At 42.7% G+C, this 21,322-nt stretch overlaps 2 protein-coding genes across 2 annotated transcripts in view; one reads left to right on the top strand and one right to left on the bottom strand.

Annotated features, from left to right (window-relative positions):
• Positions 1–12,234, top strand: part of abtb2b (ankyrin repeat and BTB (POZ) domain containing 2b) — a 42,633-nt gene extending 30,399 nt beyond the window's left edge. The window contains exons 3-17 of the mRNA XM_034141729.1: positions 236–446; positions 5,653–5,805; positions 6,341–6,506; positions 6,626–6,715; positions 6,814–6,915; positions 7,095–7,191; positions 7,979–8,114; positions 8,612–8,889; positions 8,974–9,152; positions 9,270–9,375; positions 9,745–9,847; positions 9,955–10,042; positions 10,178–10,246; positions 10,669–10,782; positions 11,036–12,234. Of these exons, the coding sequence (XP_033997620.1) occupies positions 236–446; positions 5,653–5,805; positions 6,341–6,506; positions 6,626–6,715; positions 6,814–6,915; positions 7,095–7,191; positions 7,979–8,114; positions 8,612–8,889; positions 8,974–9,152; positions 9,270–9,375; positions 9,745–9,847; positions 9,955–10,042; positions 10,178–10,246; positions 10,669–10,782; positions 11,036–11,269 (2,126 nt within the window). The 3' untranslated portion in view covers positions 11,270–12,234. The remainder of the gene's footprint in view (positions 1–235; positions 447–5,652; positions 5,806–6,340; positions 6,507–6,625; positions 6,716–6,813; positions 6,916–7,094; positions 7,192–7,978; positions 8,115–8,611; positions 8,890–8,973; positions 9,153–9,269; positions 9,376–9,744; positions 9,848–9,954; positions 10,043–10,177; positions 10,247–10,668; positions 10,783–11,035) is intronic.
• Positions 12,235–14,900: 2,666 nt separating this feature from the next.
• brsk2a (BR serine/threonine kinase 2a) overlaps positions 14,901–21,322 on the bottom strand; it is a 166,885-nt gene continuing 160,463 nt past the window's right edge. Inside the window, exons 18-20 of the mRNA XM_034141751.1 lie at positions 20,359–20,539; positions 18,891–18,980; positions 14,901–15,118 (exon numbers count right to left, since the gene is read on the bottom strand). Coding sequence (XP_033997642.1) covers positions 14,946–15,118; positions 18,891–18,980; positions 20,359–20,539 — 444 coding nt within the window. The 3' untranslated portion in view covers positions 14,901–14,945. The remainder of the gene's footprint in view (positions 15,119–18,890; positions 18,981–20,358; positions 20,540–21,322) is intronic.

Here is a 21,322-nt window from a genome sequence, read left to right as displayed (position 1 = left end):
GGCGGGGCTTACTGATAATGACAACGGCAAGTACCACTAGAGCCTCGGAGCAATGGTAATGAGAGTAAAGGAGGGTTGATTGTAAGTGGTTTAGGAAAAGCGGAAATCAATCCAATTCTATTAGGAGCCAACAAGAAAGAAATGTGTTCATTATGTGTATTTATTTTGTATTTCCTAGAACAAATCTCTACTTCACCATCTGACTCTGACCCGTATGTTGTTTCCTGTGTTCCAGGTGACTTGGTGTCCCGTGCAATGCACCACATGCAGCGTCTGAGCTCGGTGCGCCCAGGACAGAGCCCAGCCCGACACGCCCGTCCCCAGCAGCCCGTGTCCTGGTCGCCGGACGCCCTCCACACCCTTTACTACTTCCTGCGCTGCCCACAAATGGAGTCCATGGAGAATCCCAATTTAGACCCCCCACGCATGGCACTCAGCAAAGAGAGGTAGGAGTCATGCATGGCCGGACAAAAGCGTTTTCAATGCTTACCAAAGTGTACCACAGTTAGTGAAATAACAGATCTAATCTTAGACAATTTTGTAGTATTATTTTGTCTCCTTTCATGCATTTAATGCTTTGTTCTCCTTATTACATCTGTGATTATCCAATATTGGATTTGGTTGACAGAAATGCTATCAATGCCACCATTCTACCCATGCAAATACACAAACATCCCCCCTCAGACATTAACACACAGGTTCTAATCAAGTGAACAGCTTTTCACAGACCATCTCTCCTCCTGATTCCGTTGCTCCTAGTCATTGAAGTGTTAGTTAATTAGAGGTGACGAAGGACTCCAGGTGTTAATGTTAGTCTGAAAGAAGGGTTCATCGCACCTTCAGAATGTAAATTAGGCTGAAGACTGGTGATTTAAGGTATTTTGAAGAGGTGCTAATGGTCCCTAATTCGGTGAGGGTCTCCTCAGATCTTCCTTTGTAAAACAATTACGTTAATTCTTGTCTTTTTTTCAGTCCTGAGAAAAGTGGTTGAAAATATTTGGACAGCCTGAAGACACAAGTAGCAAGTCACAATTACATTTGATCCAGACGATTTACTTTTATCAGAATACCTCTTCATTTTCACATTTTTGTTGGCTTTATTCTGGGAAACTGTGTTTAATGTTGTTGGGTTTCCATTCAACTGAGTCAAATCTCTTTTCTTCCCAAATTAACTGATAAGAACGTGGGTTCTATAACAATACACAAGTAATGGATATATTCAGCAGCTGTTCAAATAAAACCAAAACATTATCGGCCGTCAGGTAAGTTAACATTATTAGTTACAATTATGTGTATGAGAAAAGTACTTCCAGTCTGCCCTCACATCTGTCTCCCAGAAAAAACACTCAGACACGTGCGTGTGTGTTCCGGAGTAACCATATGTTACAAATGTCAGAGGAAAGTGCTCCTCTATGTGTAAAGGTTAATTACACTTCTTTGAAGGATGTATGGAGACCTGTCTAAAGGTAGCTCAAGCATACAAATGGGATGCAGCTCTTACTTTTCCTTCAACCAATGTTTTAACGTCTCTAAATTCATGTGTTTTTTAGTTTTCTTGTGTCATTTTTTGTTTATTTTAAAGGTATTACATCATGATATCATCAAACTTCCTTAAAAAGTTTATAGAAGGAAATCAGTCAAATATCTCACTTAAACACACATGCATGCACACACGTGTATGCACTCAAAGCCAGCTGGCTTCTATACATTTAATAATGAACAGACACAGTGTGAGTGAGCAAAGAAAGGTGGGCTCCTCATTAGCATCAAAGAGAACCAAACAGAAAATACACACCTCTCTTTACTCCATCCTGGCTGTTTCGCCCAAGTCCTCATATGTGTTTAATGTTGGGTGTATATCAGCCTAGTTTATGTGTGCAGGATGACATGATTTAGCATCATGTTCTACTGTATACTTTGAAACATCTGTGACTTTATGCTTTTCTTTCAAGACATCCACCTATGTGCCTACATGCTTCTCTGTGACCATGTGTAGTGTCTGTTAGTATCAGCATGTGTGACAGACTCAGGTGATAGACGAAAGCAGTGCAAACCTGGTAGTGATTACAATACGAACGCCTGGTAATAATACAGACCGCTCTCCTACACCGGGCCTCTCAATCGCTCTGGCTCACCCTCTGTTGAAAACTTTATAAAATCTTTGGTGGAAACCCAAAACCACCAAATCTGTGTGGGCCACATTGTCAAACATCATAGGGAGCCTGGTGAGAACCGTGTTGCAGAATCCTCGAGACCAAGAGAGACGCCCTTTATATCATTATCCTTTAAATCCTGGTGCTTAGTTGTTACATATTAGGTTTTATTGGAGATTAAATGGCACAAAGTGTCAGAGCCAAACACCAGTGTCTGTTCATCTACTTATTTTTGCTTTTTCACGTCCCTTTTTAAATCCGAATGTAGAAAAAAACACTTTATTTGTCCTGAAAGTTATTAAAAAATCTATTTATTGCTAGAATTACTCCAAAAACAAGCACTTACAAACCCTCTGCCTCCCTCAGCGGATGGAAGGAAACACTAATGGATAGATGTGTTTCTCTGATAAGAAGTAGCCAGTGGTGCTTAAGTCTAACCACAGATACATCAGATATGGTTACACTCCCCCTTATGGAGCCTTTATGAGAGTAATCTGACTCTGGATCAGTGGTTAACCTTGCCCCTCTGCAGCGCATGATTGGGTCTGCTTTAAGACCTGATTGAAGTTTCTTACAACATGGACTCCATCACTGTGGCTCCACGATAATGAACATACAGGCAAAAGTACAGCATTTATGTCCTGGGAAGAAAAGTCTTAGCTTTTCATGTTGGACAGGTTAGAGTTCAAACACACCTGACCACAATTTGAGGCGACAATCAGTTCATGAGCAGCCAGGTGGTGTGGAGAAGGGCGCCATCAATCACAGCTTTATAAGTTCATGTGTGTGTGAACATGTGTGGGAGAGTGTATGTATGTGTGTCTACATCCCGTTGTTCTCAGTGTGGAGCCATAGCATGTCGGGTCAGCAGGCTAGCCAGAAGTGCTATCTAGTTTCAGTGTTAACAGGAGGCTTGGCTTTGATGTTGCACCGAGTCTCAGACGAAGCTAAAGTTTGTGTTTCAAGCTGAGGGGCATGACCTACTGTAGACACAGGGGTCGGCCAGGGGAAGTTTAGATAGAGGGAGAAGGGTTTGAGGCAAAAAGCAGGGATGAATAATTGTTAGAGAGGGGCCAGAGCTGTGGGTAAAGGTACAGACATGCTCCATCTGTCCGCAGTCACGGGCCACTGGTAAAGGTCTGCACACACATATGGCCTTAGCTGATTTGTGTTGATGCACCTTTCTGTGTATATCCTCTACACCCCAAACCCCACCCAACACACTTAAACAACATTAAAGATTAATTAAGGTAAAAAAACGGCAGCTGAAAGTAATCTATTGGAAAACCACTATTCCTGGCCATAAAAGAAAAACACTTCCCCGCTTTAGTATGCAGAGACACAGTGTTTTACTCACTAAAACAGAGGCTGTGTCATGCTGCTGGATGAAGTAAAAGACAGAGACAATCTCTCTGATGGATCAATAAGCGTTAAGTGTTAAAAGCTTCATACGGTTGATTGGAGCAGCTTTAGCTCTGGATTAGTGCCAGTGCCTTGGAGCAAGCATGCAGTAAAGTAGCAGGGCGGATGCCTCGTGGCATTCACAGAGACAGACGCAGACACATGCACCAATGCACAAACCAAAAGAACAGACTCACACGGTCCAATGTGTGTCGAGTGAAGCCCATTAACTGAAGAATAACATTGATTCTCAAACCCTCTGCCCTTCCTCACCTCAGAAGCAGGACTCACTCTACACCCGCAGCACTGTCTCCAAACTGCCACCCAACCCCCTCTTCATTATGACATACCCCACCTGCCTCCCAGCCGTTTTCCCAAACACTCAAACCCTCCTTATATGCACCTATCCGACCCATTTAACCTCCCCCTCCTCCTTCATCCCATCAGTCCTTGTCTGATTGTTAACTCTCACACCAGGGTGACAGCAGTGTCCCTCCTCCTGACTGATCACTGATAAAGTACTGAAGCAAAATCTGACAGAATGGCTGGAGAGATAAAATAGACGGCAACAGGAGACAGCAGGGTATCTGCGGGCTCCTTAATGTCTGAACAACTCTGAGATTCAGATAAGAATGAAAGTTATTGTAAGGCCTTAATTATAAAAAAAAATCTTATATTCACTCTTTGAAACCTACAGATAAAATGGTGACTTTATATTATACATTATTAACAAGGCACTGACGAATGATAACGAATGGTGTTGCACAGAAGGAGCTGTTCTTTACAAAACAGAAGGTAGCAGCTGGAAGAAAACACAGTGAGGAGAATAAATGGCACTGCAGGGCTCCCAGTGCTCATTAACAGTAACTACAATCCCTATAGCATGCACACGACAGAGCTATATGCTTGTATACTGCTCATGCTTTTTTTTCCCTACCTCCATCTGTATTCATTATGCATTGTAGTGTTTGCATCTCCTTAGAACAAAGGTGAAGCCGCCGCTAAGAATAACATCACAGCAGGAGAAAAGGCAACTCGTGATAACACAGAGGCAGTGTTCAAACAATGATTAACATACTATGGTTGAGGCTCCATAGGATCAAAGGCAGAGCAACAATAACGTGTCATTGTTCGTGGGCACATATGGGGAGAGAAAGGCACATAGAAGTTGGGATTAATACCAGATAACAGGCTGGATGTGGCGTTTCAGATAGCCACATCAACATTGGTTTCTGAAGAGTTTTAAAAATAATAGTTGAAAGACGTGGACAATGAAAAAAGAAAGAGAAGAGGGCAATCCAAAAATCCAGATGACTTTTTAGAAAGTCACGTTCACAAATACCACACCAGACATGTCTCTTTTATCGCTCCACTTTTGTTCACTCCACTGCTTCTTCTTGATTCATGTATTTTTCTCTCGTTCCCTCATGCTCAGGTCAATCCTGTCTATCATTGCTATTTTAATCTATTCCTTCCCTTTTTAGCTTCACTTGGTTATTTCTTTCCTAGAAAACAATGCTGCACTTTTTAATTCATCTCCCTTAGGTGGTTCATTTAGCTACAGCTGGTTTAAAAATAGGCTGATTATTCAGAAGCTGCTGCAGTGTTTTGTTTATCAAACCACAGAACGATGAAGTCATTGTTCTGTAATCTTCCGCCCATCACAGCTCACAGACAGAGAAAAGTCATGTTGAAATTCACCACCTGGCAACTAACATATAAACACTGATTAGTCATATATGTATACATACACACATCTGTTATTTGAGTGTCTGCTTGCACGTAAGATGAGGATAACACGGTTCTAGTATATAGTATGTAAAAGTCGGCAAATGTGTGTGGTTAGTAGAGGTGAGGTGCTCTGTCTGTTTAATATGACTCACTGAACTCTGGTCAGAATGAGGGGAAGTACAGCCAGACAAACATATGTCATCTGGTTGATGACAGTTTATGAGATCTCTCTCATCTGGACTGAATCACGAGTGAGGACATCTCCCATGCAGACGTTCTCTAAAATACTCCTACATTAAACCTGAATACATTTCTTTGTCCCAAGCATATAGCGAGACCAATAATAATGTATATGTTCCTTTAACAGGCCGTTCCTGCTGCTGCCTCCTCTGATGGAGTGGATGAGAGTCGCCATAGTTCATGCTGAGCATCGCAAGAGTCTATTGGTGGACAGCGATGATGTCAGACAGACTGCCAGGCTACTCCTTCCAGGACTGGACTGTGAACCAAGACAGCTGAAGTAAATACGCACACACACACACACACACACACACACACACACACACACACACACACACACACACACACACACACACACACACACACACACACACACACACACACACACACACACACACACACACACACACACACACACACACACACACACACACACACACACCTGTATTTTCCCACACATTTAGACAATATCTAATTTTAGTCGAGTCTTATGAGATCATTCTAATTAGATGAAAAAAACAACTGCACTGAAGGCTTGTAATTGAATTGGTTCTCGCTAAAAAATAATTACACGCATAATACAGTAGATTAATGGCAGTGCGCTGACTGTAATGTGGCTCATTAACCTCTTCATGAAGTGTACAATTAAAGAGAACTATCAGATGCAAATGTACAGTGTGCATGAGCCACAACTCTGCTGGCTCTCAATGACTTGTGTTTGATCTTTCTGAGTTGGATCTTCTCAGACTCACTTAGTTACCTCTCCCAAATTGAATGCTATACTTACACCATCCTTGTTTCTATCCCTCTATTAGACCCGAGTGTTGCTTTAGCTCCTTCAAGCGCCTGGACTCCAAGGCCGCCACGGACAAGTTCCACCTGGACCTGGGTTTTCGGATGCTCAACTGTGGACGCACAGATCTCATTGGCCAAGCTATCGATCTGCTGGGGCCTGATGGGGTCAACAGCATGGACGACCAGGTACTGCCTCTTTATGTATAATGGTTGTAGAGAAATACTGCAGCATTATCCATCACAGTTGATTTGTAGGCAGCACGTGTTTCTCCTATTTCATGAGTCCATTGCACCTCTTCCCTCAGGGCATGACCCCTCTGATGTATGCCTGCGCAGCTGGAGACGAGGCCTTAGTCCAGATGTTGATCGATGCCGGGGCAAACCTTGACGTGGCGGTAAATATACTTGAACATATGGACACATTTATTTAGATGTTCCCATAAAATTCTACATTTGAGAGTATGATCTTGATTATCTGTCCTGTGCCTGCCAGGTTCCACCATGCTCCCCGAAGCACCCCTCTGTGCATCCTGACAGTCGGCACTGGGCAGCCCTCACCTTCGCCGTGCTGCATGGACACATCTCTGTAGTGCAGGTTAGAAACACATACAACATTGAACTACAACCCTTTATTCAATACGCTGCATATAACTGTGGATGTCATGTTGTACTTTGTAAAGTTGAGTGACAAATGTAAGGCCAGAGGTCAGTCCATAAATGAGTAACAAGATGTCAAACAATGCACCGTATAACAGATGTTGTGTGTATCTCCAGCTCCTGTTGGATGCAGGGGCCAACGTGGAAGGGGCCCCAGTCCGCAATGGACAGGAGAGCACAGCAGACAACCCATTGCAGCTGGCTTCAGCAGCAGGTGGGCAAAACACACACGTGTACACACAAAAACACAAAGCACAGCTGATGTTAGAGTATAATCCCACTTATAGATGGCCTGAGTTCCGATGTGATTTATGGTACCTAAATGACTACTTACTGCTAAATTACATAGGCAGAATGTTTCAAGGAGGGAGACACGAAGCCATGAATGAATGAGCCGCTGTTGTAACTTTCTTTAAATCATGTAATAGTACCTCTCTCCATGATCACTCACAAATACAATACTGTGCCAGTTTCCCAAAAAGACCACCAAGAGCAGCACAGGATTTGGTTGTAAATGACAAATGAGCTGGAGGAGCGAGGAAATGAGAGGGTGACTACAGGCAGCCTGTGGTTGTTTAGAAGCCTCCGGGCAGCATTCCTCTGTGGGATCACGGAGAAGCCACACATAGCTGTAGTAAACTAGACACATGCACTACATAGCAGCAATGACAGTGTGTAAATAAGGCCTTATATGAATGTGTTTGCTTGTTTGAAAATCTTAAATAAGCTATGATAAAGCTTAATATCTCCCTGCGGTCAAATGTAATGATGTCATAAAGCCACAACGAATACATCTACAGTGTAGGAGCACTATTGCATTATAAATAAAGCAATAGCAACATACTTTTAAAACGAAAGCATAAAACATGTTTACAGTTATTGGGTGATATGTTAACTATTTAGCAAGGTAGACTGCACTAGTGGGAAAGAGCTAAAACATCCCATTTAGAGATGCTTAAGATCTGTATCTGTATGTAATTGACTGTTTATGTGCTTCCCAGGAAACTACGAGATGGTGAGTTTGCTCCTGGCACGAGGCGCTGATCCCTTATCAAAGACCCATGATGGGAATGCCCTCACGTCGTCGCTCTATGAAGACATGAACTGCTTCAGTCATGCTGCCTCACACGGACACAGGTATGTGTCTCTCAATCTGATCTGAGAACAGCATGTTGTCAACAGATGCTGCTGAAAGTCTGTGAAAAACCGCCAGCTTTCATCCTCTTAACCACAGAGAAGAAAGTCATGTATAAATCACAAAGCACTCTATCATACTTGACCCCGAGTTTCCATATAAGCTTCATAAAGAGATACATCCCTTTTATCGTGGCACTGAGATGGAAGATCTTAAAACTACCGGACTATACATTCAGTGCCTCCCTCTATTCAGTCCATCTGTCTCGAAACACCAACTGGAGGCTAACCCTCTCCACCTGTTCGCTGTGTGCATGTGTGAACACAGTGTAGACTCAACACTTCACATTCCACTGTGAGGGGGACAGATTATGTAATCAGAGAGGAGGGTGCAGGTCACAGAAATGGATGTATGTGTTGCAGTTCTGACAGATATTAATGTTGTCTCGCTTTCTTTCCTCTCTCTTCCCCCTCTTCTTCCTCCCCATTCATCTTGTCAGGAACGTGCTGAGAAAGCTACTGACTCAGCCCCAGCAAGTCAAAGAGGATGTCCTGTCTCTGGAGGAGATCTTAGCTGAGGGGGTGGAGGGCGAGGATGCCGGGATCTGCCCTTTCCTCCCTCTCTCCCCCCTCCCCACCCCTTCCTCTGGCCCCGGGGCCCTGCCTGAAGGAGGCATAGCGAGGCTCTGCAAGGCCAGGATGAAGGCTCTGCAGGAGGCCAGCTACTACAGCGCCGAGCACGGCTACCTGGACGTCACCATGGAGCTGCGAGCTATGGGTAACTATCACTTCTCAGAAAGAAGACTTGCTTAGGATTTTTAATTGAGGCTTGCCCTGAATCTAAAACCTTCTTTTTACCCAGGTGTACCATGGAAGCTGCACGTGTGGCTGGAGTCTCTGCGCTGTGCCACGCAGCAGTCCAGGGCGGGGGTCACCCTGTCCCTCCTCAGAGAGTTCACCACCATCAGAGAAGAGGACTACTGCACAGAGCTGGTCACCCTCGGCCTGCCCTTGATGTTCCATATCTTACGCACCACCAAGGTATCATCAAACCCAAACCTTACTGTCTGCTAGTGTTCCTGCTTTTGTTATGTGCTGGATACTAGTTCATATGTGAGATATAACGCCCTCCCCCCTGTTGTTTCCCTTTTACTCCAGAATGATGCCATCATACAGCAGTTGGGGACTATTTTTAGTCACTGCTTTGGCCCCGCCCCCCTTCCAGCTATTCCTGGGATGAAGGCAACTCTTTCTGCACAGTTGGGTAAGGATTTATGGTTTATTTTTGTATAGGAACACCAATAACAGCTTCATTTCCCCTTATTTACTAACCTACCAATTATGAATGAGTTTGATTGTTTGATGTCCTTTATAACTATGTTGCATTGTTGGAGGAGCTCGGGACTTAAGATTTTCATTTCCATTTCTACACTGTAGCTACTGTGCATATGACATTAAAGCCTTTGAATCTATTTGGACGTTTTTTTAAATATCGCAAAATAGCGAACAAATTCCCAACCACAACAATTTTGCTTTAAAATAACCTTAAAGAATGAATCGGTTATCAAAATATTCGGAATCCCTTAAAAGCTGTCCTGTGAATGTAGTTGTAAGAAGTTGTGTTTTCTTACAGACCCTCACTTCCTGAACAACCAGGAGATGTCCGATGTGACGTTTGTGGTGGAAGGGAAACCGTTCTACGCACACAAGGTCCTGCTGATCACAGCTTCAGACAGGTGAGTGCACAGCCATTCAAACTGGATGGTAAGATACAGACCCCAATGCTCATTAAAATCATCATTCTGAATCGTTTGACAAATACATTTCTTTTGCTGTTCTTTAGGTTCAAGTCTCTGCTGGCCTGCTCCGGAGCAGAAGGAAGCGGCAACAAGGCGATTGAGATCAGTGACATCAAGTACAGAATCTTCCAGGTAACAAATCTATTCTTTGCTTCAAATACTTATCTTTGTTTGATGCAATGTTTCAAGAGGGATTGAATCAACTGGAGACAGATGTACTGCATACAATATGTTAAACTACAGTACTGACCTTTGACCACTCCACAGATGATGATGTCATACCTGTACTGTGGAGGAACAGAGTCGCTAAGAACTAATGTGCCCGACTTGCTGGAGGTGAGAATCACTAAAACTCATCCATCTGGGTAGTTGTGTAAAACAGTATACTAGTTTATAAGTATTAAATGTAAAATAAAATGTATTTAATTAAATACTATGTTAAAAATGTTAGATTGTATCGTGAAGCTGCATGCATGCACAGCAAAATTGTCGACTGACGGTCAAAGTGAAAGCAGTCAAATGCAGCCACTGTTTGAAAATCATACTACTTCAAGTTGATTTTGCTATACTGGAGACTTATCATTCAGTGTTAATGTTTCTCTATGTATCTACAAAAAAAGGTAGTCAGCAAATTACTCATAGCTTATACAGAGTGATCGCTCAATGTAACAGAAGTGTCCTTCAATGTTGTATCCAAACGTTGGACATCTGTGTTACTGAATGGAGGATAACACATTGGTTTGTGATTCCTCCTGCAGTTGTTGTCAGCTGCTAGTCTGTTCCAGCTGCGCGTGCTTCAAAGACACTGTGAACTCCTGTGCTCTCGGCTCATCACGCTGGATAATGCAGTCAGCATCTACAGGACAGCCAAGGTAACACACACACACACACACACACAGAGAGAGAGAGAAGCCTGGATCATATTGTTCTGTAGCTGTGACAATAGCAAGCTTTAGAGCGAGAGAAACATGTTAAAATGAAGAAAGATCTTGCATGAATACAAGTTTCTTCTTAAAACCATTCACACATCAACTGGATAATGCACATGACTGCACACTGTGTTACATGATAGATGTCCTCGATGTGACTTTCTAATGAGATAAAACATCACTTTCTCTTCCCCAGGCTCATGGTTCAGTGGAGCTGAGCTCATTCTGTGAAGGTTACTTCTTGCAGCAGATGCCTGCTCTACTGGAGAGAGAGGGCTTCAGGACCCTACTGCTGGGACCCCCCTCGGCCCGACAGGGGAACAACTCCATCTCCACGCTGGCTCACACCCGGGGAGAGTCGCCTCTGGAGGAGCTGGAGGCGACCCTGGCCCAACGACTACGCTCTCTCTGCGTCACCTCCCGAGTCTGAGTCTGCAGAAATACGAATGTGGCGTTCGAAGCGGAGGTTTCATTTCATCAGTGATCCAGGATCAGCTCTGAAGACAGACTAAATAGTTTATTACAGATGTTCTTTTTAGTAACGCCTGTTCCTATCACTAATAACAAGCTGGTTCCACAGTGCTTTGACTTTGGGATACAGATCTGTGATTTTTTTGGCTGCAGATCTCTATGGACAGTTTAGCATTTTCACATTTTGTACCAAACACTCCATCTTGACATTTTTTGCAGAGTACAGCATTCATGAGGAAGAAAATTGGACAATGTGATGCTTTTTCTCCAAGGCTCGGGAAGCTTAAATGGAGAAGCAACAGATGGATGCAACAAGTGGGAACTCTGAATAATTAAACACTGCTGCCCTCTACTGGACAAAACTGGCAAAAATAGAGTTGCCCTGGAGGATTGGGATCACGTTTCCCTCCTGGTTCTGACTGAAGCTGGAAAGTGACAATAGATTGAATCATGGGAGGCAGCCATGCTGGACTTGTGGCTTTATCCCGTTCAAACTAATAATGCAGAGTGGGCGGACAGAGGTAGACTCAGTTCCTCTGGTATTGATGTGTACTTTGGATTAACAAATGTACTTTTTATGTAACTGTATGTTTTTTATTTTTAAAAAGTATTGCCGGAGAAACAAAACACTTACTGAAGAGTGGGATGGACATTTTCTATTTAAAGAGAAAAAAAAGATGTGAGAGTATTTAATGGGGTGTTCCCTTTTTATTTTGTTTTTTAATCCAAGCAAATGATTAATATTATTGATACAAAAAAGGTTTTTGTGTACCTGTGTCCAGGTACACTCTTAACAGTAAATGAAGCTTATGTAAGCTGAGGTTTAATGCTTCTATACAGGGACAGCAGCAGAGTCCATCGTGGGATTTGGAATACAAAACATATGTTTGAATGCTGAGTATTGTAATAAACCTTGTAAACAAGCTTTGTAGGTTTGTGTGGATTTGTGTAGACTTACCTAAAATCCAGGATCTGATACTTGAACACATCTAAAACATGAAAGTCATTACAAGTGCTATAGAAAATAAAGTAAAATACATTCTTACAGCAAACACTGGTAAAAAAAAATGAATTTGAAGATTGGCATGGTTTCAGTTGTTTGAGAAAAACACTAAGCATAAACACTGAGCATACATTAACAGGCACGAACAAAGGAAAACAAACACACCATAACTTAATGAGTTTATTTGTTTCAGCACTGAAGATGCTCACAGTTATTTTATATGGGGATTACAGTCAGTTTTGTTCCTGCTCTGTCCAAAGCCCGCTCTGGGCCTCAGAATCATCAGATGTCCTTGGTGCTGCTAGCTTCCCATTGTAGAAAACAGAAAGGAGGGTGAACGATAGGGTATTGCTTTGTGTTTGTGTACTGACATCCCCTCACTGCGCCTCTGCTGCTAACAGGTACAGAGAGAGCAGACCTCCGAGCCTTCAGCCAGAGGTACAGAGTCAAGGAAGCATCGCTCAAAAACTTTGTGCACAAGATTAGAGGAGGAGGAAGGGATAGATTAGCGGGAGCCAGGGAAGAATTAAAACAATAAAGAAAGAAGGCCAACAAATCAAAAAGGGTGAAAAGTAAGGGACAGAGGGGGGATTTCAAAAGGTAGTTTTGTGGCGAGAGAATCAATGAAGGCTGAGAGAAGGAGAGAGTTTGGCATGGAACATGAACACTAAAGCCATGCAAAGAAAAGCTCATGTTTGACATGCACACGGCAATACAAGCTAAAAGCATAGAGCAGGAATCCCCAGCACGGTTGAGAAGACAATCAACCCCCATGGTTCGTCTGTATATTTACAAAGAGAAGAAGTAGATCTGTGGCGCCCTTCTCCTCAGGCCTGGCCTACACGCACAATAATATGAAACTGACAAATATCAATAGAAGAGCATATTCCCTCTCCAAAAAGAGGCTAAATCTACATTCTTAAATTACTGGTAAATCATTTTTTTCAAGAGTTCCCACAAGTTCTCTTTCCCTCTACGGAGAGGTCAGGGAAAAGAGAATTTGTGTCTTTTAGATGTTCACATAATGACCAAAACAAAAGAAAAATAGTTCATTTTTTTCTTCAAATGTTGCCCCATTTACGAACACACAAGAGGGTAATAAATAACATTCAACTGACCTAACAGCTTTGTTCATATAAATAGCCAAGTTATAATAAATTAGGAAATCAAACAATGAGATGAACAAACATGAATAAATAAGGACAGAAATACAAAAAATATCCACAATTGCATTTATCACGTCATCATTTTTTTTTTTTGTTCCTCTACTCCTACTGCTGGTAAGTGAGACTGAGAGAGAGGTATGGATGGAAAACCAAAGACAGAGTGTTGCGGACAACACAAACAGGAATGTTTGGATCATTATTAGGTCAATCAAACAAAGACATAAATTATCATGTAACAAAAATACACAGAAGAATTTAAAAGAACATTAAGTGGCAGGGGCAGGTTTACCAACCTGACCCTATGGTATCTAAACATAGTGTCACAACTAGACATTTCATTTTGTATACATAAGAAATGATATCAGTCTGTACAACAGAATAGATCATTCATTTTAAATACCCAAATACCCACCCGCGTCCCTCCCCCCTACCCTATACTATCATATCTCCCCCTCTTCCCATTTCTTCTCACACCCAACTCCTCTCTGAAATCACAATTCCAGTCCATTTGCAGCAATGTTACTAAGTCTAATAAAGTCAGTTTAAACCCAGTTCTTCACAAAGAAAGTACATTAAAAATCAAACAAATACAATCCAGCAAGCATCCGCGTCGGCTTGTTTGGGAGTTCCACAAAACTCCTCCCCCTTCTCTCCTCCTCTGAATCAGTCTTCTTTTTGTTCGTGTTCGTAAAATCCCAGAGTTTGAGTCTGTGCATACTGGACCTGTATGCATGTTCATGTGTGTGTGTGTGTGTAGTGTCATTCCAACGATGAATGCTCCTTGAGTGGAAAGGGGGGTCCGGTCGTCGCGGGAGGGGGGGGTTTGCGTTACTCTTTCATGTGGATTAGTGTGGATTAGTTGTGCACATGTGTGTGTGTGTTTGTGTGTTCCTAAAACGGGGGAACACTATTTTCCCTCTACGTCTACTGATGGCTGCCAAAGGTGGAGAAGGGGCGCAGAGGGGAGATGAAGGTAGAAGTCTGCATGATGAAGGGTATGTTTCCATGGTAACCACCCCCCCCGCATCTTTTTTGCAGCGCACCTCTAAAAGCAGTCCTCCGTCAACAATTGTCTGTATCTCTCTTGGCACGCTCAGGGGGGGGGGGGGGTGGTAGTTGGGGGGTTGGCGGAGGTGAGGCGAAAACGGAACGGGGACACGGAGGAGGGGCTTAATAGGTTTTCTGGATAATTCCTGGTATCAGAAACAAGTCAGGGTCATCACACAGGTTAGCAGCAAAAAACAAGAGATAAGATGGCTGGGGGGGGGGAGGGGGTGGATGATGATGGTGCACGCTGAGGGGTGATGAGAAGTGTGTGTGTGTGTGTTATGTAGGTGCAGTTCGTAAAATATTTCTCTTCATATATTTCTATCTATATAAAGTCATTTTATACAAAAACATATATGATTATGTACATCTAGCTATGTACAGGTTTTCGGAGGAGGGGGTTTTAGCACATTCTCGGTCTAAGACTCCTCCTGTGACCCCACAGTTGCCACGGACAACTTGGCCCTGTCTCGGCCCGCGGAGGGGCTTTTGGTGTCATTACTTTCTGGCTCGTGCCTCCGGACGTGCATGGGCGAGGGACAGTGCTTGGTGGGCGTGCCAGAAGGGTAGGGCACCTGTCCGTTCTTCTCGTCTGAAAAAAGTTGGTTTATTACGTCAAAGAAGTTACTCAAGGGGCTGCCTAGGTACACAGATGGGGGGGGGGGGGGGAGAAGAAAGAGGACAAAAAAAGGGGGAGAAGAGAGAGAACAAACACACCAATGAACAATGGGGTTCACAGGACAGAGACGTAGAGACAAGCAGAGGCGAGGACTGACAGACAGCGAGGAGCAAAACCATGCGTATGTAACAACGAGTGAAAACACAGGGAGACATTCAGTCTAATCATCGATATAGGCGTTCTGTAGACTGGTAGGATATAACAAGCTGCTTTGAACTATGGGATGCAGAAAGCGTGGTGTGTCATCTGTCTGGTCAGCCAGAAGCCGGAGGAGGACAATGAGAAAGCTTCAAGACAACGTTTTCCTTGAGGGATATTCAAATCATCAGCGTCTAATCTCCTTTTCATAAAGCCGATTGTTTGCCGTTTTGCAGACGCCAAAATAAAATGATGATGAATTGTATTTAAGTCATAAATATTCCTAACTTGGTACTTTGTGCTGGAGAAATGGGTTGTAGTTATGCTAAATAATACATGCTAATATCTTTGACACACAGTCTGAGTCCCTGTGTGTGTGTTGTGTGTACGTCCGACAGCTTGCATGCAAATGATCTTAAGTTAAACACACTCCCTCATTCCACAGGGCCTTAATGGTCCCACTGCAGGTAGGCAGAGTAGTGAGGACACCAAACATGAGAAATGGGGCAAATAAAAACTCAATGTTCTTTTTGTTAATGGTGCATGCACAGAACAACTGGGAACTATCAGCCACAAACAGAACTGTTTCTGAATAGTTGGCAGTAGATCCATTTGCACAAAAGAGTCCTGTGGGCCGACAAATGAACAGTGGCAGCATCAGGAAAAAGAAGCGGGGGTGCCACACGGACGACAAACACACACACACTCACACACTGGACTGGAGAGTGTCTGTGAATCAGGACTACATCAACTGTAACTGTTAGACAGTGGAATTTCTCTTGCTGACACTAATGCATATTGCCAGTGTGTGGATGCCTGCAGTAGTGGTAGGACATTAGGCAAACTTCCTCTTATCACCAATAAGTGAGTGTGTGTTTGTCTTTGTGTGTGTGTGTTTGTGTGTGTTTTTGTGAATGTTCCAGAGTTGACATTGCCAGCTTAATTATCCTGCTGGAAAACATTTCCCTAACATTCCCTCTTCCTTTCTCATGTGAAGAATTTCCACACTTAGTCCCCTCACTCCACCCAAATCTGCACATTTTCAAAAATGGAATTGTATGAATCTTAATAAACTCGTTGTAGGGTGCTTGTTACAACCCAGAGAGTATCCTCCTTTATTCTGATTTCTTTAAATTAAATATTATAATAACACTTTTGATGACATACTATAGTAGGACTTTTTCAATAGGACCTTTATCTTATCTTTATTTTATGTAAGGCATTTTAAAAGTAAGGCAAACTGTACAACTCGTTTATTTTACGACATATTAAACTATGACATATTTTCAACTTTTTCAGGGATTACGTTTTTTATTAATATCACTTTTTAATGATAGAGAACATACTATATTGTAACTTTTTAATTAAATATTATAATGTCATTTTGAATTAGAATTCCTTTATGATTTTTTTATAGAAAACTTTAATAAGACATTTTAGGTTTTTTGAGCATACTATAATACGACTTTTTCATCGTATACTATACCATTATATTTGTTTCTGTTTGTTTTAGAACTTTTTTTCTATTCTATGACTTGTTTTATTACAATTGTAAGCCATATGATGTGTATAAGATTGTTTTATTATTATATGGTATTATTATATTAAACATTTATAATATATATATACAGTATATAATGTCTACACTCTGATTTGAGTTTTTAAAGGCATATTGCAATAATTATTTTTCATGAAGTTTTTATGAATGTCATATTATACTAAGGCACACTATACCACAACTTTCTATGGCCTTTACTATGACATGTGTATGGTGTACTTTATGAATGGTTCTCCTCTGTACCCCTTTAATATACTACCTGCGTGTCTCCACACACCTTTCATTGTTCCGCCCCTCCCATTGTCTTCCTAAGCTTGGCTCCCAGGTATTCTGCTGTTAATGGTGATAAGGGGACATAATAACCGAGACTTGATGAAGCCCTTTGTTTGACACACATTGGTATGCAAAGCTATTTCTATTCTTAATTACAGCCAGTTTTTCTCAAAGGTCCAGTCGTCAGGTAGCACCAAAATGTGTTAGGAGGTCAAAGGAAAGAGAAGTAGAGGAAACAGTGAGTTTAACAAAGCTTTCAATTACTGCTAAGCACACATTTAAGATGCATATTACAGAGTGAGACACTCTGATGGCACTTAACTCAGCTCTGACAGCAGGAACATAATACAATACTTTATTATGTATGTGTTTTTGTAATAACCATGATATCCTCTATTGATAAATGAGTGTCATTATAATACACAGTACCCCTCTGCTGCTGAAACGATCCACAGCAGTCGTTTAAACCTAATCTGATGTCATTTACTCTAAATCTACCCTTCCCACACCTCTGTGGGCTAATTAGCTCTATAATACATAAGATCCGAAATAAAAGATAAACCAACTGAGGCACAGCGATGATAGCAGACTGTTAAATATCACAACAGGTGGGACGGCTGCTGTTCATTTCTGAGTGCCAGTGAGAGAAATATTGCAGAACAGCCACTGGGAAAATATGCAGCTCGCACTTGTTATTTCTAGTCAGGTTTAACCCAATCTAATATTAAGCTGTTTGGCAGTTAATCTGTTATATTATATAAAAAATAAAAAACATGGGACATGGAACTAGAGAAGTGTTTAAAAGGATAAAGACACAAACATTCAGACGCAGAGAAAATGGTTCACAGGCAGTATAAAGACAGGCTGATGGTGTTTCCCTAGGTTACCAACAGGTGGAGCCGTTGTCAAGATGATGGCGAGACAAAAAACCGAGCAGTGATTCACAAGGAAGGACAAGAGCAGATGGGGAGGAGTAGGATCTATATTTCTCTTTTCTTTGTCTTTTTGTCATCCAGACCAGCAAATAAGAAGCTACCGCACTAAAATAAGACACTTATACATGTCCACGGCCTCAGCACCAACCCTAAGGCTAGAAGAAAGAGAGGAGGCTTTATAATGTCACCAAGTTCACAGGTGAGCGTCTGGAGGTTGGCCTTCAGAGGGTTTCTTTATGTGCTCGGGGGCCTTTTGAAAGGTCCCAGAGAGGCTGGTGGAGGGATACAACAGGGGGGATGGGGTCCTATTGTACAGGCATCCAGAGAGGGAGGGAGCAGGGAGCTTGTCAGGTGTGGTGTCACTGTGCGGTGCAGTGCATTGTGGGGAGTGCGTTGAGGTGCAGTGGTGTTGCCATGGTGACAAGCTCCGACGATCAGTCTTGGAAGTAGGAGTAACAGAATGCAAATCATCTTCCCCTACCTTCTACTCTAATCTTCCCCTGCCAGGGCAACGAGACAAAGCTTGACCCGCAGCCTGAGAGCAGCTCCCCACCCTTTCATGGCGGTGAGGCGCGGGCATGCACAAAAAGAAGCTGTTTTTTCGAGTAGCGGAGTGCGGCTCGGAGTGGATTTCAAGCACAGGGGAAGCGGAGGGCAGGATTTAGCTTCAGCGGTGAGAGTGGTTCATCTCGGTGTGGAATGGGCGGATGAGGCGGTGGGAGTGAGGGTGGAGAGGTTTTGGATAATATTGTTTCTTTTGAAAAGAGAAGTTCCTACTCACCAGACAGCTGTTGGACCCCTGGCTGGTCATGCGTGCTTAACAACTGGCTCTGAATCGTCTCCACTACTCGCTTAAAGCGCCGGCTGGGACCTAAACACAGGCACAGAACAGCAGATATTTATTGCAAAGGTAGCAGTGTGTAGGAAGACGGAAGAGCACGTAGATGGATTCATTAAAAGGGGAGTAAGTAAGAGTGTACATGGTGTGAAAAATGAGCTGGAGAACAAAAGCCTGAGATGATAAATGGAGGCCAGAGAGGAGTGCTAGTGTAAGCACGTGCTCTCTTCCTGTTGTGTACATTCAGTGACATGGAAGAACAGCAGGCTCCAAAGTGCCACTATTACACCCAATTGATCTGAAATGTGGCCCCTTTTTGGGTGTGTGGGGGTGTATATGTGTGTGAGACAGAGAGAGAGGAGCTGAGAGAATGCGTGTGTTTCTGCAACACTAAGCATGCATGCATGATTGCCTAGTATGTAATCTTGCATAGCCAGACCTCATCTCGTTACGCTCGGGGAGCTTTTTGGAGGGAAAATCTTATCAAGCATTCAGGATTGCGAGAACTTTGAAAATCCTTAGGCAGCCATTCTATTTGGCAGAGAGTTTGAACACACATGGAAGCGGCACTTGTGGTATTTGTTGGCTGGATAGATATAGATTTATTTTTTATTTGATTCAAGTGTGACGGCACCCCACTCAACATGCAAAGGAGGGATGCTTTTCGGCACTTTTCAAAAGTGAAGTGTGAGCTTGAATTTCCCCAGACCTCTGTGAATGTGAGAAGATGGAAGACTTATATAATACTTTATGTAACTCTGTGAACTACTGACTCGCAGCAGGACAGTGCAGGGTTTGAACTGGACACATTCTGTATGGACTGCCCACATTAGAAGGAATCCAATCAATACAGACTGTTGAGATCAATACACCTGTAACGTGCAATTTATACCCTTTTTTTGTCAATTCTCTACTATGCAATAACCATGATCACTTGTACGTGCAAAACATCATCTTTGTAGTATCTTAAACCTTAGTCTTTTTTTACTTAGCTATTTAAATGGTGCTACTAATTTGTTAGCCATAGATGAGTACTTATTTGTCTTTATTTTGTATTACCAATGTGTGCTTTTCTTCTAAAATTAACATGTTAGCTACTTTATTATTGCTGGCCTTTTATCTGCTATATCACTATTGCTGTAACACTGCACATGTCCCCGCTCTGGGACCAATAAAGGAATTCTGATTATCCCCTACATTTAAGCCAAATGTTGTGCCTTGAACCCCTTTTTCTCTTTTTTATTTATCCAGAAGATACTGTTAATATCTCATTCTGAGGGAAAAGGAGTTCAACTTATAAAAGTAAAGTACGCCTTCGGCATTTGATTCGTGACCTAGTGGGTGCATTTGACTGAATGCATGCAGGCTAAGTGGGTGTAGAAAATGAGGGTCGGCCTGGCGGTGTTCTGACCTGAGAGCAGGGTGAAGGTGACAGAGTAAATGCCGTTCTCCTTAGTGGCAGCTGTGCTCTCCGTGTAGGTGATATCCACCTGGAATTTGACTGGCTTCTGGAAGACTGTAGGGCCGGCTGTGGACTTGTACTCTGCCCGGAAACTTGTCTGAGAGATGACGCTGTGGCTCAGGCTGGGGATCTGGGAGAAGTGGACAAATAGGCAGAGATAGGAATAAGCAAATAATAGGATTATAAACAAGGAGCATTGTGGTTATAGTTTTTACCACGTGTACGCAAGTGACAAGGTGAGTAAACCCTCATTAAAATACCCTCCACATACTCTGCGGAGATGAATGCCTCGGGGAGAAGCCGTGCATGCCAGGGAGACTTAAGCTAATGTAATCTTGAGTCATCCAACAACTCTGCACTCTCCCTCCTAAAATGAATTTGTATGCCCGATGAACAGGTGAGCTCGGAAATAGTCACATGTCGCCATAGTGCTGGAGAGGGTTTGACATTCCATTAATGTGAGTGTGCTGAGAGGTATAATTCCACTGATTCAGGTGCCAATCTCCTGTCTGTAACACCAGCTAGCACAACCCAGAGGAAAATAGCTCCAGGGAAGGGGAAACACATTTGACATTGACCTGCACTGGCATAGTTTGGATTTACTTTGTTAAATGTAACTGGGGTGAGGATACTTTTTTGTTCAATTATGTACGCTGATTATCAACTACCACTGCCGAGCTTTTGTTGATACAGATTCTGCGGCGCTGGCGGACAAAACCCTGATGTTGTCTATATTCCTGCATGCATTTGTACATCCACATTATAAACCCACCACGCATACACAGATACAATCTACTCCATTTCTTGCACCACACATTTAAATATACACACACATGCTCAATACACAGTATCAAGGGCAAAGCATCTATATGCTAATGATCAATGCTCTCTGTTGATTTTCTATTGACCTAAA

This window comes from Trematomus bernacchii, unplaced genomic scaffold, assembly GCF_902827165.1.
Source record: "Trematomus bernacchii unplaced genomic scaffold, fTreBer1.1, whole genome shotgun sequence".
Lineage (NCBI taxonomy): Eukaryota > Metazoa > Chordata > Actinopteri > Perciformes > Nototheniidae > Trematomus > Trematomus bernacchii.
This window is presented reverse-complemented; position numbering and strand designations above follow the sequence as displayed.